General features: G+C 41.7%; 2 protein-coding genes across 2 annotated transcripts; both read right to left on the reverse strand.

The window, feature by feature from the left end:
• Positions 1-441: 441 nt before the first annotated feature.
• Positions 442-4,842, reverse strand: LOC144596231 (secreted phosphoprotein 24-like). The gene is made up of 9 exons (XM_078404440.1): positions 4,675-4,842; positions 4,428-4,531; positions 3,780-3,908; positions 3,430-3,561; positions 3,270-3,314; positions 2,536-2,580; positions 1,752-1,796; positions 1,307-1,351; positions 442-725 (listed from the first exon to the last, which is right to left on the reverse strand). Exons 1-9 carry the CDS (start codon positions 4,724-4,726, stop codon positions 639-641), a joined length of 684 nt encoding a protein of 227 aa, XP_078260566.1. The 5' UTR covers positions 4,727-4,842; the 3' UTR covers positions 442-638.
• Positions 4,843-10,561: 5,719 nt separating this feature from the next.
• LOC144596232 (secreted phosphoprotein 24-like) lies at positions 10,562-17,306 on the reverse strand. Its single transcript, XM_078404441.1, has 9 exons — positions 17,255-17,306; positions 17,008-17,111; positions 16,370-16,498; positions 16,020-16,151; positions 15,860-15,904; positions 12,504-12,548; positions 11,718-11,762; positions 11,273-11,317; positions 10,562-10,698 (listed from the first exon to the last, which is right to left on the reverse strand). The coding sequence occupies exons 1-9, from the start codon at positions 17,304-17,306 to the stop codon at positions 10,612-10,614; spliced, it is 684 nt and encodes a 227-aa protein (XP_078260567.1). The 3' UTR covers positions 10,562-10,611.
• Positions 17,307-18,610: the final 1,304 nt, after the last annotated feature.

Below are 18,610 nucleotides of genomic sequence, written 5' to 3' on the forward strand. Positions count from 1 at the left end.
CACCCACTGAACAAGAGAGAAATTATTCAAGCTGCAGCTTTGAGGCAAACACTCGTTTCAATAATATCTAATCCCTAAATACACCCAACCCATCTTTCATTGGACCCAAAATCTAATTCTTTAAAAATGTAATTGTTGGAGACTTTAAAAAGCTAACTTAAGATATGAATGCCAAACTACCCAACTAATTTAACCTTGCTGCAAGTGAAATAAGCTACCTAGGTTGCAGTGCCTGACGTTAATATAGAGCAGCAAGTAGTCCAACACATGAGGACTTTGTCAGATGGAGAAGGTCCCACATCAGGAGTTCCCACTGGACAAGGGAGGGAATGGCTGACACGAGCACAATGACTGGATGAACCTCTGTAGATCAGTGACTTGCTGAACAAATTCCGGGAGCAAAACCGTGAATATTTCTTAATAATTTTATTTCGATCCACAATGTATTAAATAATAATAAACAGCAATAAAACAGGATATTTACAAACAGTAGAATCTCCCAGTTACAGTGATATGTACAGTCAGGAGCTCCAGGCCCCTGTCCTTGTATATGGGCAAGTACAGTACAGGTGACAATGTCTTGTTTATTCTGAATGAGGTCTTCTTGTGTTCACACTGAGTTCAGACTCTCAGGAGTTTCATTCATGGTTAGTGTCTCCCACTTGAGAACTCACTCCCTCGTTTGAAGATTCCTCCTGAGATAATTCTGTTGACTTGCTTTTCATCTGTTTAACAAGATAAATAATTATAATTTTAGAATCATGTCCAGACACATAGCTTAAAATTTTTAGTTTATAAATGGATAACTGGAACCATACAGAATTGTTAGTGCTGTAACTGCACAGCAAACAGTTTACAAGCCGAGTTGCAGTAAAATATTGATATGCTGGTGCATTGAGATAAATTATTAACGTAATTTAATAATTAGTGAGTTCATCATCGGTTGGTCACGGCTGTGCTGACCTCATCCTGCATCACACTCGCACTCTCCCAGACCAGCTAATTATACTCTGTTAAATCTTGACAATCTCTGGGCTGCTCCCCTAATGAAGCTGGTGGTTATATGTCCACACACCTGGATTTTCCGCAAGGAGATTGCCTTTTTAATTCTAGTTCAAAATTAAGTGAAGACCAAACTTACACAGGGTGAAGTTGGTAATCCTCAGCCTCTGAACATCCCGAAGCATTTGTGCAACGATATCCTCTCCCCCTCTTTCTAATGAGTATGGGTAGTAATTTAATAAAGAGAAGCCTGACCAAGCTTCTTTATCTTAACAATAGATATGGATTCCCTGATTATACTTACATTGGAAGACTCCTCGATTGATGTCTCTTCTGACTTGTCTTGTATCTGTGTGAAAATATTGATATTTATATATTCAGTATTAAATAATAAAGACTGTGACGTGACCGCTGATCAAAACCTTTAATGAATGAATTATAAATGATGCCACTTATATCAGGGCAAATCAGGATTTGAGAATCTGTGTTGGAGTGGAAAAGTCCTCACTAAAATATTTGCATTCGCTCTGCTTAATGAAGCCTGGATAACATGAGGAGTGGGGTCAGTGAAGCCAACTCAACAATCCCCCTCAGCCCAACTTCCCCAGGGGAGTCAAACAATATAATCCCTTTTGAACTGCATCGAGCTACAATAAATGGCTGTGTCATCCTCTATTCTAACATAGTTCAACCCAAGGTATTAAACAATATCAGAGAGATCATTTGAAAAGGTTTCTGCTTATACTCACATTGTCTGGATCCTCGATTGATGTCTCTGATGATTTGGATTTGTCCTGTTTGGAAATAACATTATATATTTAGTACAGAACACTAATTAATAAATGAAAATATATAAATTGCTATCGGACGTCTGAAACAATCACCTCTTTCTCACCCATTTCCTGGAAGTGTTGCCACATAATCTTGATCCTAACTTTCCTCAATTCAGTTAATCTGTTATTGTATTTTTAGTTTTTTGCACTGCCTCAGATTGTACAACAGTTTTGCATTTTGTATAATGTTGTGTTCATCATTATTAACTGCATCTGAACAAGGAAATTCATTGCACTCCGGTGTATTTGACAATAGACTCATTTGCATCTGCATTTACCTGCATGCACAAGTATTAAATATTGATTTCTAATGGAGTTCTAATTCATTGTAAACTTTCTGGTCATTACAGAGTTGTGGATCGGTACAAGTGGAGCAAGCTATTAGAAGGCAAATGATCTGTTGCCTTTGTTCCACGAGGACTTGAGCACAAGAGTACTACAATGACATGGAATCTTTGTCACAGTCTCAAAGTAATGGTTAGATCAATAAGGATTGAGCTGAGGAAGAACCTCTTCACTGGGATGTGGACTTTGGATCTCTCATCCCAGAGAACTAAGGAGGCTCAGTCCTCCCTTCTACTGTTTGGAACGGATATATTATGAGTTAAAATCTTTCCACCCCATTCTGACAGATCAGTCTCCATTCTACACCATAATATAGTTGAGAATCAAGAGATAACCATTCACAAATTAAACTTACATTTGAAGAATCTTCCAGTGAAGTTTCTTCTGACTTGCTTCCCACCTGTATGAAAGCATTAACATTTAGGAAACAAGCAGAGTGCGGGTTTGGTAAGTAACAAGCATTAATAGATTCTCCCAAATGCTAGACCAAGATGTTACATTATAAATGAGGGATTGTTAATCCGACATTCCTGAGTATTGATTCAATGAAGAAGTGTTGGACTGAGGAAGCTCAACTGAAAGTCTCACTCTCTACATTGGCCCAGTATTCAATAAAATGACTGGTAAATTAGCTGTGCAGAGTCAATTGATATTCCTGCGAAAGGTAGCACAGGCATCAATTGCCATCTGCTTAAATGAAGCTCTGGCTTCCATCCAGGAAGGATTTGTACTCACTGGTGTCTATTCGTGTCAGCCGAGTAGACACTGTTCCTGTAATTTTGTCTTGCTGATGCTAAGTTCATCTTGAGTGGACGCCAGGCCCTTTATACACTGAACTTAAATATCAGAATCCCCTCCCACCACATCAGACTGTGACAATGGTTACTGATTGTGGATGATCAGCCACGATCAAAATGAATAGCGGTGCTGGCTTGAAGGGCCTAATAGCCTCCTCCTGCACCTATTTGCTATGTTTGTATGTTAACACGCTTTCTCACTCAACATTCTGAATGGAATAGTAAACACTTCATTGCTAAAAATTGAGATCAACAAGAGAAATCATCTGACAAAATACTAGTTAATACTCACACTTGAGGTTTCCTCTAGTGATGTCTCATTTGATTTGCTTTGAGCCTGTGTGAAGAAATTTACATTTACATCTTAATAACAGGGCACCAATGAAATGTTTCTTAAACGATCTCATGTTCTAGAAATTCCACTGCCCTGAATTGTATAACTGTGCAGTTACCTCAATACTGGTTTCATTGGACTCTGTTGAGTCACTCTCGCTGTCAATGGTCTTCAGACCTTCACACTCCACATCAACGTCAGCCACCTTATCAGCAAAATATTCCACACGGCTTTTGCAAAACCCTTTCTCCTGTGAAAATAAAGCATAATGCATAGGAATTATTGACGAAACCAAACTCAACTCTCAATCAAAGTAATTAAAATATAACTCAATTTACAGGCATTTGTTAAATATAATTTAGTGTGTATGGCCAGTTCTATGATATAACCTACACACATAGCGCTTTCTATGAAGTTACTCATTACACACAAAAATTTGAATAATTTACAATATAATTCTGGACTCACAGCAATGTTCTTAGGGTGAAAGGTGCAACTGGGATCATCAAATTCCTGTCCAGAATTCTTGGAGCAGACAGTTTCCTTCACGGAGAATGTTAAATCCACATTGTATGACAGCTTACCCGTGCGATAGGTCTGTTGAAAAGAAAATAGTTTATTGATGTATTATTATATGTGCTGTTCTTACAATGATCTGATCAAGCTTAGATCTACGCAGGTCTTTTGTTCAGCAGGTGATTACATTGGCGGTGCCAGTATTTTAACCCATAATGAGCAAGAGACTTAAATAGCCCAAAGGTAAAATTTCAACCTTAATTCCAAATCAATAGACTAGTCTGGGAGATTCAAAATTTAAATACAGATTTGGGATTTAAATTCTTGATCTAATATTCATTGAAAACTGTGTGAAATAATATAGAGCACATATTTAGTAATTAAACACTCACGTTTAAAACTTATCTGAACAGACACATTATCTCATACTTCTAATCATACAGTATTAGGTTATATAACCCATCAGGCCTATTAAAACACCCAGCAGAACAATCTCGTCTGTGCTATTCCCCCTCATTATAATCCCCAGCAAACCTTCAACTGATTCTCATCCTTACAGGACATAGCGCGTGAAACGCAATTAAACCAGGGCACACTTACATTTGTTACACCTCTCCTGGTGATCGCACACAGGTTGGTGAACTCGGTGATTTCATTCAGCTTTGCAACTGAGGCTCTCAGAGCATCCTTGGTGCTTGGCACTCCTGCAGAGAGAGAAGGAAAGTTGTACAAGATATTCAAACGAGCATCGGCGAAGTTTTTTTGCATGTTGGTGAATTATCACTGACTGGAACTCATTACCAATAACTCATTACTTTTTGAGGCCCTCCCTCTCCCCAGTACCTACCTGAGCAGTGGAGGATCTGCACGGCAGCGATGGCGAGGAGGAAGGATTTCATTCTGACTCGTGTGGGATCAGCCGGCTGGGTTCTCAGAGTAAAGTTGCTGCTTCTCTCTCTCAATCTGCCTTCACCTCGTTGCGTTCAGTCTTTATACCCTGCACCTCCACCACATTCAAACACTGACTCATGTTTGTTTAACTTGTTAATCGTCGTCACCGGAAGCTGATGAAAGGTGGGCTGTGATTATGGGCAGAGCTTCCTCCAAGTATCGTCATCATGTTTAGATTTGGTGGGAAAAGTATGAAGTCAGGTTTGATGCCTCAAAATATGAAATAGTAAATTCACAGAGGTGAAGAAACAATCAACTCTGATTTGCAAAAAAAACACTTTACAAATATATAAATTTGGGCATTATTTATTTGCAGTGCACTGCTAAAACCCAAGGAATGACTTGGAATTTCCAGAATACTGTTGCAGGAAACATGAGCAATGTCAGCAAACCAAAGGAGCTGGTCACGGACTTCAGAAAATGAGGTGTAGTACCCACCCCAGTCGACGTCAATGGTGCTGAAGTGGAGATGATCAAGGGGTTCCAATTCTTTAGTATTGATATCACCAACAATTTGTTCTGAGCCAACCACATTGAAGCTACCGACAGGAAAGCACACCAATGCCTCTACTTCATAAGTTCACGTTAACGGGGCAGAATCAGGCCATTTTGTCCATGAAGTCTACTCCCCATTTCAATCATGGATGATTTATCTTTCCCATCAACCCCATTCTCCTGCCTTCTCCCTGAAACATCTGACACCTTCACTAATCAAGAATCTGCCAAACTCCTTAAAAATATCATCCTCAGCTATCTGTGGCAATGAATTTCACAGATACTCCTTACTCTGACTAAAGAAATTCCTCTTCATCTCCTTTCTAAAGCTACGCCCTCTGATCCTAGACTCTCCCATGAGTGGAAACATCCTCTCCACATTTACTCTATCCAGACTTTTCACTATTCGGTAGGTTTCAATGAGATTGCCCAACATGCTTTTAAACTCCAGCGAGTACAGGCCCAGTGCTGTGAAAGGTGCATCATATGTTAACCCAATCATTCCTGGGATCATTCTTATAAATCTCGTCAGATCGCTATTTTCTGCCAGCACTTCCTCCCTCAGATACTTCTTCAGAGGTGTTAGGACATTCACCATAGTTCAAATAAACCTTAGTAATGTCTACGGACTGTATGCACTGTGGAAAGCATGGTATCAGGATGGATCAAAGTGTGGTTTGTCGACAGCTCTGCGAAGGACCACATGAAAACTCAGAGAGTCGTGAACGTGGCCCAAAACGCCAGGTAAACTCGCTCATTGCCACATTGACTCTATCTACACTTCTTAATGGCTGGGGAATGCAGCCAACACAATCAAGAACCAATTCACATCCAGGTCATTCTCTCTTCCCCCGTCTTCCATCTAGCAGTCAATACAAAAGCTTGAAAGCACAAACCATCAGATTCAAGGAAAAGTTCTTCCCAATTGTTATCAAACTCTTAAACGATGCCTCAGGTGCCAGGGATGAATTGCCATTCCTCCATTCTATCTTGTGGTGCTTGTTGTTTCTTTAACCCACACTTTCCCTGTAGCTGTCATGCTATATCGTGCACGCTGTTTATTTTCTCTTTGTATAACCTCTGTGTTGTGGATTTCAGAGTTGAGTTTGGATATGGTCAAGAGTCTGGAGGGGTTAATCGACGTATGTACCAAACACAGAACAATCAAATTCTTGTTGCAACAGAATAACCCGTGTTGACACTGTCGACAAATACATTGTGATGCATCCAGATAGGATTCTTTCTACGGTGCATATGTGGCAATTACTGAGAATTATTTTTAAAATATCGAATGTCCTTACTCTTCTGCTGATGTAAACTCCTCAAAGGACACTGGTTCATGTTTGCTCAACTTGTTGATTGTGGGCACCAGATCTAGATGAAAGGTGGGCTGTGGTTATGGGCAGAGCTTCCTCCAAGAACGGTCATCATGTTTACATTTGGTGGGAGTAATATGAAATCAGGTTTTCTTCCTCCGAATATGAAATATTAAGTTCACAGAGGTGAACAAATACTCAACTCTAATAAACTCTCTTCCCCCGTCTTCCATCTAGCAGTCAATACAAAAGCTTGAAAGCACAAACCATCAGATTCAAGGAAAAGTTCTTCCCAATTGTTATCAAACTCTTAAACGATGCCTCAGGTGCCAGGGATGCTGAGCGTTGCTTTGAAGCTCAGTACAGCAGATGTGAAGTCTTGAAGGCTTGTTTGGGTGTAGGGGGGGGGGGGGGGGGGGGTTGTGGGGAGTGTTGGTGGGTGAGGGGAGTGAGTACAGTTTTGGTCCTTTTCCTCCTGGTCATTGAGTGAATGTACTCTACTCTACTTCTTGCCATGGTAATAAACTCCAGATTCTTAGCGTGCTCTTCTAACATACGCATTAACTCGGCAATCAGTTTATTATTTACAATTTTGCTTCTTGGTCTTTCATTCTGTCCCTGCCAAAAAAGGGCAGTAAATTGTCTGTGTTCACCTTGCCAAAGCCATGACCCAGGGATGACACAGAAGCACAGAGGTTGGAGCTGCTGTCTGAAATTTCCAGTGATTGGGTTTAATCCTGACCCTGGGTGCTGTCTATGTGGACTTTGCAAGTTCTACCTTTGTCCCAGTGAGTTTCCTTCAAGTCTCCAGTTTCCTTGGACATTTCAAAGATGTGTGAATCACTTTGCAATTTACCCCTTGCATATGGGTGATTGTTAGAATGCGGGGAGAATAAAATGTGTTAATGGAGGGTTTTGGTAAGTGTGGGTGCCTGATGGTCAGCAAAGACTCAGTGGATGAAAAGCCTTGTCCATGCAGGATCTCTCCATAACTCCATCAGTTGGGAGTGAGGGCACGGCTGGATGTGAGGGGATGAGGGCTGTGCAGCCTTTCGTGTTTAGAGAGAAGTTGCTGAACTGACCCCTGCTTGTCCCCCGAGGACCGGAGAACCGGAGAGATGATGGAGGGAGCCGGCGATGGTGGTTGTGATAGTGAGGGCCGGTAAGAGCTCTATTGTAGTTGATAAAATGACGCCTAAACCTGGCGACTCTTAGATGTGGTCTCAGAGGACGATATTTATGCTCTTTGTATTAATCAAAGCTATTTACGATATACATTAATGACTTAGATGAAGGGATTAAAAGTACCATTAGCAAATTTGCAGATGATACTAAGCTGGGGGTTGTGTGAATTGTGAGGAAGATGCAATAAGGCTGCAGGGTGACTAGGACAGGTTGTGTGAATGGGCGGATACATGGCAGATGCAGTTTAATGTAGATAAGTGTGAGGTTATTCACTTTGGAAGTAAGAATAGAAAGGCAGATTATTATCTGAATTGTGTCAAGTTAGGAAGAGGGGATGTTCAACGAGATCTGGGTGTCCTAGTGCATCAGTCACTGAAAGGCAGCATGCAGGTACAGCAGGCAGTGAAGAAAGCGAATGGAATGTTGGCCTTCGTAACAAGAGGAGTTGAGTATAGGAGCAAAGAGGTCCTTCTACAGTTGTACCGGGCCCTAGTGAGACCGCACCTGGAGTACTGTGTGCAGTTTTGGTCTCCAAATTTGAGGAAGGATATTCTTGCTATTGAGGGCGTGCAGCGTAGGTTCACTAGGTTAATTCCCGGAATGGCGGGACTGTCGTATGTGGAAAGGCTGGAGCAATTAGGCTTGTATACACTGGAATTTAGAAGGATGAGGGGGGATCTTATTGAAACATATAAGATAATTAGGGGATTGGACACATTAGAGGCAGGAAACATGTTTCCAATGTTGGGGGAGTCCAGAACAAGGGGCCACAGTTTAAGAATAAGGGGTAGGCCATTTAGAACAGAGATGAGGAAGAACTTTTTCAGTCAGAGAGTGGTGAAGGTGTGGAATTCTCTGCCTCAGAAGGCAGTGGAGGCCAATTCGTTGGATGCTTTCAAGAGAGAGCTGCATAGAGCTCTTAAGGATAGCGGAGTGAGGGGGTATGGGGAGAAGGCAGGAACGGGGTACTGATTGAGAGTGATCAGCCATGATCGCATTGAATGGTGGTGCTGGCTCGAAGGGCTGAATGGCCTACTCCTGCACCTATTGTCTATTGTCTATTGTCTAATCGGGTATTATGTTTAGGTGTGACTGTAGCTTACTGAACTGTATGCGAAAAAAATAGAATTCACTGTAAATATGTACGTATGACTATATAGAACCATTGATTGTTGAACATTGATCAAGCATGATTGCACCAAGATTTATACGGCTGCATGTTCAACGTAATTTCTCTGCTATTACTTCCTGTCCCTGTGGTAACGAGTCCAATTGTCTTGAACTCTGCCTCTTCTGCCTCCCCCACCACAATTGCTACTTTCAGTGGACTGTCAATCCACACTTGAGGACCTGTTTACATCACTTACACACATTTTCAGATATTACTTGGTTTTCTTATTCTTCACAACACTTTCCTGCACTTCCCAATGAATTTCTTTCGGGTGGATCGTAAAGTGGGCCCTGAGCAACACTGCTGACCTTGGGAGTTGAAACGTCATGAGCTTGTGAGTGATGTAAATGTGTTGCTGACTGTGAGCAGTTGCTATCACTGGATGACAGTCATCGTGTTTACGTTCACTGCCAATCATGACTTGCATCCTCAACAGAAACTATTGGAATTGGATAAGTAACAGTTTCTGATGAAATGCATGGAACAGCAATGCATGTTCACCAAGAAATCAAAAGTGCACTTTCTGCATAAAGAAGCTATCCTTTAGTTTATTCCATCGACGAACGAGGTGAAGACTTGAGCTTGAACTGTCCCTGCAAATTGTTCAGAGTCCAGATTCCCAGCAACAGGAATGTAATGGGGCCCACAGGATGAAATGTGGGATTTAGGAGTGGGTTGGTGGAGATATGCCAGTATGAATCACCTCTCAAACCACTGCCCAGCTCACCACTCAGCTAAACGGTAAGCACTGGTTTATTTAGTTTGTTCTGTTTACTTTTTAATAATATTTTTAATTAATTTCCAAAATGTTTATAACGATTCTACCACCCAACTACAGACCAGTGGGAATTTACAGTGGCCAATTAACCCAACGACCTGCACATCTTTAGGTGGTGTGAGGAAACTGGAGCACCCAGCGGAAACACAACCAGTCACAGGGAGAACACACAAACTTCACACGGACAGCACCAGAAGTCAAGATTGAACTCAGATCACTGGAAATGTGAAGTTCCACTGTCCACCTACTGTGCACCCACTGAACAAGAGAGAAAATATTCAAGCTGCAGCTTTGAGGCAAACACTCGTTTCAATAATATCTCATCCCTAAATACACCCAACCCATCTTTCGTTGGTCCCAAAATCTAATTCTTTAAAAATGTAATTGTTGGAGACTTTAAAAAGCTAACTTAAGATATGAATGCCAAACTACCCAAATAATTCAATCTTGCTGCAAGTGAAATAAGCTATCTAGGTTGCAGTGCCTGACGTTAATATAGAGCAGAAAGTAGTCCAACACATGAGGTCTTTGCCAGATGGAGAAGGTCCCACATCAGGAGTTCCCACCGGACAAGGGAGGGAATGGCTGACGTGAGCACAATGACTGGATGAACCTCTGTAGATCAGTGACATGCTGAACAAATTCCGGGAGCAAAACCGTGAATATTTCTTAATAATTTTATTTCGATCCACAATGTATTAAATAATAATAAACAGCAAAAAAACAGAATATTTACAAACAGTAGAATCTCCCAGTTACAGTGATATGTACAGTCAGGAGCTCCAGGCCCCTGTCCTTGTATATGGGCAAGTACAGTACAGGTGACAGTGTTGTTTATTCTGAATGAGGTCTTCTTGTGTTCACACTGAGTTCAGACTCTCAGGAGTTTCATTCATGGTTCGTGTCTCCCACTTGAGAACTCACTCCCTCGTTTGAAGACTCCTCCTGAGATAATTCTGTTGACTTGCTTTTCATCTGTTTAACGAGATATATAATTACAATTTTAGAATCATGTCCAGACGCAAAGTTTAAATAATTTTAGTTTGTAAATGGATAATTGGAACCACTCAGAATTCTAAGTGCTGGAACTGCACAGTAAACACTTTACAAGCTGAATTGCAGTAAAATATTCATATGCTGGGGCATTGAGATAAATTATTAAGGTAATAGAGGTGAGTTCATCATCAGTTGGTCATGGCTGTGCTGACCTCCTCCTGCATCACAGTCGCACTCTCCCAGACCAGCTAATTATACTCTGTTAAATCTTGACAATCTCTGGGCTGCTCCCCCAATGAAGCTGGTGGTTATATGTCTACACATCAGGAGTGTCCGCAAGGAGATTGCCTTTTCTAATTCTAGTTCAAAATTAAGTGAAGACCAAACTTACACAGGAAGTTGGTAATCCTCAGCCTCTGAACAACCAGAAGCATTTGTGCAACAATATCTTCTCCCCCTCTTTCTAATAAGTATGGGTAGTAATTTAATAAAGAGAAGCCTGACCAAGCTTCTTTATCTTAACAATAGATATGGATTCCCTGATTATACTTACGTTGGATGACTCCTCAATTGATGTCTCTTCTGAATTTTCTTGTATCTGTGTGAAAATATTGATATTTATATATTCAGTGTTAAATAATAAAGACTGTGACGTAACCGCAGAACAAAACCTTTAATGAATGAATTATAAATGATGCCCCTTATATCAGGGCAAATCAGGATTTGGGAATCTGTGTTGGAGTGGAAACGTCCTCACTAAAATATTTGCATTCGCTCTGCTTAATGAAGCCTGGATAACATGAGGAGTGGGGTCAGTGGAGCCAACTCAACAATCCCCCTCAGCCAAATTTCCCCAGGGGAGTCAAACAATATAATCCCTTTTGAACTGCATCGAGCTACAATAAATGACAGTCTCATCCTCTATTCTAACATAGTTCAACCCAAGGTATTAAACAATATCAGAGAGATCATTTGAAAAGGTTTCTGCTTATACTCACATTGTCTGGATCCTCGATTGATGTCTCTGTTGATTTGGATTTGTCCTGTTTGGAAATAACATTATATATTTAGTACAGAACAATAATTAATAATTTTGAAAATATATGAATTGCTATCGGACTTCTGAAACAATCACCTCTTTGTCTCCCATTTCCAGGAAGTGCTGCCACATACTCTTGATCCTAACTTTCCTCAATTCAGTTAATCTGTTATTGTATTTTTAGTTTTTTGCACTGCCTCAGATTGTACTACAGTTTTACGTTTTGTATAATCTTAAGTTCATCATTATTAACTGCATCTGAACAAGGAAATTCATTGCACTCTGGTGTATTTGACAATAGACTCATTTGCATCTGCATTTACCTGCATGCACAAGTATTAAATATTGATTTCTAATGGAGTTCTAATTCATTGTAAAGTTTCTGGTCATTACAGAGTTGTGGATCGGTACAAGTGGAGCAAGCTATTAGAAAGCAAATGATCTGTTGCCTTTGTTCCACGAGGACTTGAGCACAAGAGTACTACAATGAAATGGAATCTTTGTCACAGTCTCAAAGTAATGGTTAGATCAATAAGGATTGAGCTGAGGAAGAACCTCTTCACTGGGATATGGACTTTGGATCTCTCATCCCAGAGAACTAAAGAGGCTCAGTCCTCCCTTCTATTGTTTGGAACGGATATATTATGAGTTAAAATCTTTCCACCCCATTCTGACAGATCAGTCTCCATTCTACACCATAATATAGTTGAGAATCAAGAGATAACCATTCACAAATTAAACTTACATTTGAAGAATCTTCCAGTGAAGTTTCTTCTGACTTGCTTCCCACCTGTATGAAAGCATTAACATTTAGGAAACAAGCAGAGGGCGGGTTTGGTAAGTAACAAGCATTAATAGATTCTCCCAAATGCTAGACCAAGATGTTGCATAATAAATGAGGGATTGTTAATCCGACATTCCTGAGTATTGTTTCAATGAAAAAGTGTTGGACTGAGGAAGCTCAACTGAAAGTCTCACTCTCTACATTGACCCAGTATTCAATAAAATGACTGGTAAATTAGCTGTGCAGAGTCAATTGATATTCCTGCGAAAGGTAGCACAGGCATCAATTGCCATCTGCTTAAATGAAGCTCTGGCTTCCATCCAGGAAGGATTTGTCAAGTCAAGTCAAGTCAAGTCAATTTTATTTGTACAGCACATTTAAAAACAACCCACGTTGACCAAAGTGCTGTACATTTGATTAGGTTCCAATAGAAAAAAAATGAAACATACAGTAGCACGCAAACAGTTCACAACGCCTCCTCAATGAGCCTCAACCGCTAGGGAGTAGAAATATGTTTTGAGCCTGGACTTAAAGGAGTCGATGGAGGGGGCAGTTCTGATGGGGAGAGGGATGCTGTTCCACAGTCTAGGAGCTGCAACCGCAAAAGCGCGGTCACCCCTGAGTTTAAGCCTAGACCGCGGGATAGTGAATAGCCCCAAGTCGGCCGATCTGAGGGACCTGGAGTTAGAGAGGGGGGTTAGAAGATTTTTGATGTAGGGGGGGGAGTGTCCATTTAGGGCTTTATACGTGAATAGGAGGAGCTTGAAGTTGATTCTGTACCGTACAGGGAGCCAGTGGAGGGAGGCCAGAATCGGGGTGATGTGGTCCCTTTTACGGGTACCCGTCAGGAGTCTCGCTGCGGCGTTTTGGACCAGTTGCAGGCGGGACAGGGAAGATTGGCTGATCCCAGTGTATAGGGAGTTGCAGTAGTCTAGGCGGGAGGAAATGAAAGCGTGAATGATTTTTTCTGTGTCGTCGAATTGGAGGAAAGGTTTGATTTTAGCTATGGTTCGAAGTTGGAAGAAGCTGGCTTTTACCACAGCGTTGACTTGCTTATCAAATTTTAATGCAGAGTCAAATATCATGCCGAGGTTTTTGACATGCGGTTTGACTAGGCAGGATAGGCTTCCAAGACTGCCTGTTATCAATTTGATGGAGTCGGGGGGGGGGCCGAATAGGATGACCTCAGACTTGCTCTCATTTAATTGGAGGAAGTTCTGTGCCATCCAACATTTTATGTCCTCAAGGCAGTGTGAGAGGCTGTTTAAATTTGACTGGTTGTTGGGTTTCAGGGGGAGGTAAAGCTGAGTGTCATCGGCATAGCAGTGGAAAGAAATGCCGTGCCTTTGAATGATTTGGCCAAGGGGGAGCATGTATAGAGAGAAGAGAATGGGGCCTAGGATGGAGCCTTGTGGAACTCCGCAGGAGAGGCTAGCTGGAGCAGAGGAATAACTGCCTATGTTGATGGCGAAACTCCTATCTTTGAGGTACGAAGCGAACCAGCTCAGGGCAGTGCCATCAATGCCAACCGCGTACCGGAGACGGTCAATAAGGATGGTGTGGTCCACTGTATCGAACGCTGCGCTGAGGTCGAGAAGGAGCAGGATTGCACAGTCGCCGGTGTCGATGGCGAGAAGCAGGTCGTTGTGTACCTTCAACAAGGCAGACTCTGTGCTGTGGTGGGCTCTGAAACCTGACTGGAAACTTTCCAGGATGGTGTTTTGGTGCAGGTAGGGCACTAATTGGTTTAGGATTGCCTTTTCAAGGACTTTTGACAGGAATGGCAGTTTGGAAATGGGTCTGTAGTTGCTAGGCAAGGTGGGGTCTAGGTTAGGTTTTTTCAGTAGGGGCTGGACCACCGCGTGCTTGAAACTGGTTGGAACAGTGCCAGTGGCCAGAGAACTGTTGATAATAGAGAGGATGCTGGGACCGGCTATTGCAATGACATCCTTCAGAAGGGCAGTGGGGGCTGGATCAAGGGGGCAGGTTGCAGGTTTCATAGCGGAGACAAGCTTTGCAAGGGAGGATAGAGTGACGGGTTGGAAGCAGTCCAATTTAGATGAACAGACTAGTGAGACAGCTAGGTCACGGGTGGGAGGGGAAATGTTCATTCTAATGTTCTCAACTTTGTTGGTGAAAAATTTAGCGAATTCTTCGCACTTAGCAGGGGACCCAACTAAGCTGGTACTGGGGGCGGGACATATGACAGAGGTAATTGTTCTAAATAGGACCTTGGAGTTATGAGAGTTTTTGGAAATAAGGTCGGAGAAGTATTGTGCTCTAGCAGACTTTACTGCTTCCTGGTATTTGAGAAGATTGTTTCTCAGAATTTCGAACGAAATTTGAAGCTTGTCACATTTCCACCTCCTTTCTGATTTTCTGCACTCCCTTCTTAGGGCTTTGGTGGAGTCATTGAGCCACGGCCGACCTTTGGGCTTAGGCTTTTTCATTTTAAGGGGAGCGATAGAATCCAGGATGGAAGAGCAAGTGATATTAAATAAAGAGGCGAGATCCTCAGTGCTGAGATGGGGGGGAGAGGCCTCAATAGTGCAGATGTTGGGGGCAGCTGTGAGAGCCTCGGAGAATTTACTGGCAGACAATGAATTTAAGTCGCGGGAGTAGCGAACAGGGAGATGAGATTTTGCGGGAGATAAAGGCAGATATGCGTCAAAAATGATAGCGCTGTGGTCCGATAGACAGGCTTCAGTAGTTTCAATGTTGTTGATTGGGAATCCGGACGATAACACTAGGTCGAGAGTATGGCCTAACTTGTGAAGGACTCAACCAGGTGCATAAATTCACTCACAAGAGGCTTAGTGGGACAGCAAACATGAATATTAAAGTCACCAAGAATCATGATCCGGTCAAATTTGGGCAAAATGCTAGAAATCAGATCAGCAAATTGGGTGATGAAGTCCTTATGCATTTTTGGTGGGCGATACACAAGAACAATTTGTACTCACTGGTGTCTATTGGTGTCAGCCGAGGAGACACTGTTCCTGTAATTTTGTCTTGCTGATGCTAAGTTCATCTTGAGTGGATGACAGGCCCTTTATACACTGAACTTAAATATCAGAATCCCCTCCCACCACATCAGACTGTGACAATGGTTACTGATTGTGGATGATCAGCCACGATCAAAATGAATAGCGGTGCTGGCTTGAAGGGCCTAATAGCCTCCTCCTGCACCTATTTTCTATGTTTGTATGTTAACACGCTTTCTCACTCAACATTCTGAATGGAATAGTAAACACTTCATTGCTAAAAATTGAGATCAACAAGAGAAATCATCTGACAAAATACTAGTTAATACTCACACTTGAGGTTTCCTCTAGTGATGTCTCATTTGATTTGCTTTGAGCCTGTGTGAAGAAATTTACATTTACATCTTAATAACAGGGCACCAATGAAATGTTTCTTAAACGATCTCATGTTCTAGAAATTCCACTGCCCTGAATTGTATAACTGTGCAGTTACCTCAATACTGGTTTCATTGGACTCTGTTGAGTCACTCTCGCTGTCAATGGTCTTCAGACCTTCACACTCCACATCAACGTCAGCCACCTTATCAGCAAAATATTCCACACGGCTTTTGCAAAACCCTTTCTCCTGTGAAAATAAAGCATAATGCATAGAAATTATTGATGAATCCAAACTCAACTCTGAATCAAAGTAATTAAAATATAACTCAATTTATAGGCATTTGTTAAATATAACTTAGTGTGTATGGTCAATTCTATGATATAACCTACATACGTAGCGCTTTCTATGATGTTACTCATTACACACAAAAATTTGAATAATTTGCAATATAATTCTGGACTCACAGCAATGTTCTTAGGGTGAAAGGTGCAACTGGGATCATCAAATTCCTGTCCAGAATTCTTGGAGCAGACAGTTTCCTTCACGGAGAATGTTAAATCCACATTGTATGACAGCTTACCCGTGCGATAGGTCTGTTGAAAAGAAAATAATTTATTGATGTATTATTATATGTGCTGTTCTTACAATGATCTGATCAAGCTTAGATCTACGCAGGTCTTTTGTTCAGCAGATGATTACATTGGCGGTGCCAGTATTTTAACCCATAATGAGCAAGAGACTTAAATAGCCCAAAGGTAAAATTTCAACCTGAATTCCAAATCAATAGTCTAGTCTAGGAGATTCAAGATTTAAATACAGATTTGGGATTTAATTTCATTCATTGAAAACTGTGTGAAATAATATAGAGCACATATTTAGTAATTAAACACTCACGTTTAAAACTTATCTGAACAGACACATTATCTCATACTTGCTATCATACATTGTGAGGTTATATAACCCATCAGGCCTATTAAAGCACCCAGCAGAACAATCTCATTTGTGCTATTCCCCTTCTTTATAATCCCCTGCAACCATTCAACTGATTTTCATCCTTACAGGACATAGCGCGTGAAACGCAATTAAACCAGGGCACACTTACATTTGTTACACCTCTCCTGGTGACCGCACACAGGTTGGTGAACTCGGTGATTTCATTCAGCTTTGCAACTGAGGCTCTCAGAGCATCCTTGGTGCTTGGCACTCCTGCAGAGAGAGAAGGAAAGTTGTAGAAGATATTCAAACAAGCGTCGGTGAAGTATTTTTGCATGTTGGTGAATTATCACTGACTGGAACTCATTACCAGTAACTCATTGCTTTTTGAGGCCCTCCCTCTCCCCAGTACCTACCTGAGCAGTGGAGGATTTGCACGGCAGCGATGGCGAGGAGGAAGGATTTCATTTTGACTCGTGTGGGATCAGCCGGCTGGGTTCTCAGTAAAGTTGCTGCTTCTCCCTCTCGATCTGCCTTCACCTCGCTGTGTTCAGTCTTTATACCCTGCACCTCAACCACATTCATACACTGACTCATATTTGTTTAACTTGGTAATCGGCGTCACCGGAACCAGATGAAAGGTGGGCTGTGATTATGGGCAGAGCTTCCTCCACGTATCGTCATCATGTTTAGATTTGGTGAGAAAAGTATGAAATTAGGTTTGATGCCTCAAAATATGAAATAGTAAATTCACAGAGGAGAAGAAACAATCAACTCTGATTTGCAAAAAAACGCTTTCTAAATATATAAATTTGGGGATTATTTATTTGCAGTGCACTGCCAAAACCCAAGGAATGATTTGGAATTTCCAGAATACAGTTGCAGGAAACATGAGCAATGTCAGCAAACCAAAGGAGCTGGTCACGGACTTCAGAAAATGAGGTGGACTACCCACCCCAGTCTAAGTCAATGGTGCTGAAGTGGAGATGATCAAGGGGTTCCAATTCTTTGGCATTGATATCACCAACAATTTGTTCTGAGCCAACCACATTGAAGCTACCGACAGGAAAGCACACCAATGCCTCTACTTCATACATTCACATGTTAAAGGGGCAGAATCAGGCTATTTTGTCCATCAATTCTACTTCCAATTTCAATCATGGCTGATTTATCTTTCCCATCAACCCCATTCTCCTGCCTTCTCCCTGAAACATCTGACCATATAACCATATAACCATATAACAACTACAGCACGGAAACAGGCCCGTTCGGCCCTTCCAGTCCACGCCGACCACTCTCCCTGACCTAGTCTCATCTACCTGCACTCAGACCATAACCCTCTAATCCCCTCTTATCCATATACCTATCCAATTTACTCTTAAATAATAAAATCGAGCCAGCCTCCACCACTTCCACCGGAAGTCCATTCCATACAGCCACCACCCTCTGAGTAAAGAAGTTACCCCTCATGTTACCCCTAAACTTTTGTCCCTCAATTCTGAAGCTATGTCCCCTTGTTGGAATCTTCCCCACTCTCAAAGGGAAAAGCCTATCCACGTCAACTCTGTCCGTCCCTCTCAAAATTTTAAAAACCTCTATCAAGCCCCCCCTCAACCTTCTACGCTCCAAAGAATAAAGACCCAACCCGTTCAACCTCTCTCTGTAGCTTAAGTGCTGAAACCCAGGCAACATTCTAGTAAATCTCCTCTGTACCCTCTCCATTTTGTCGACATCTTTCCTATAATTTGGCGACCAGAACTGCACACCATACT

This window comes from Rhinoraja longicauda, chromosome 8 (genome assembly GCF_053455715.1).
Source record: "Rhinoraja longicauda isolate Sanriku21f chromosome 8, sRhiLon1.1, whole genome shotgun sequence".
Classification (NCBI taxonomy): Eukaryota; Metazoa; Chordata; class Chondrichthyes; order Rajiformes; family Arhynchobatidae; genus Rhinoraja; species Rhinoraja longicauda.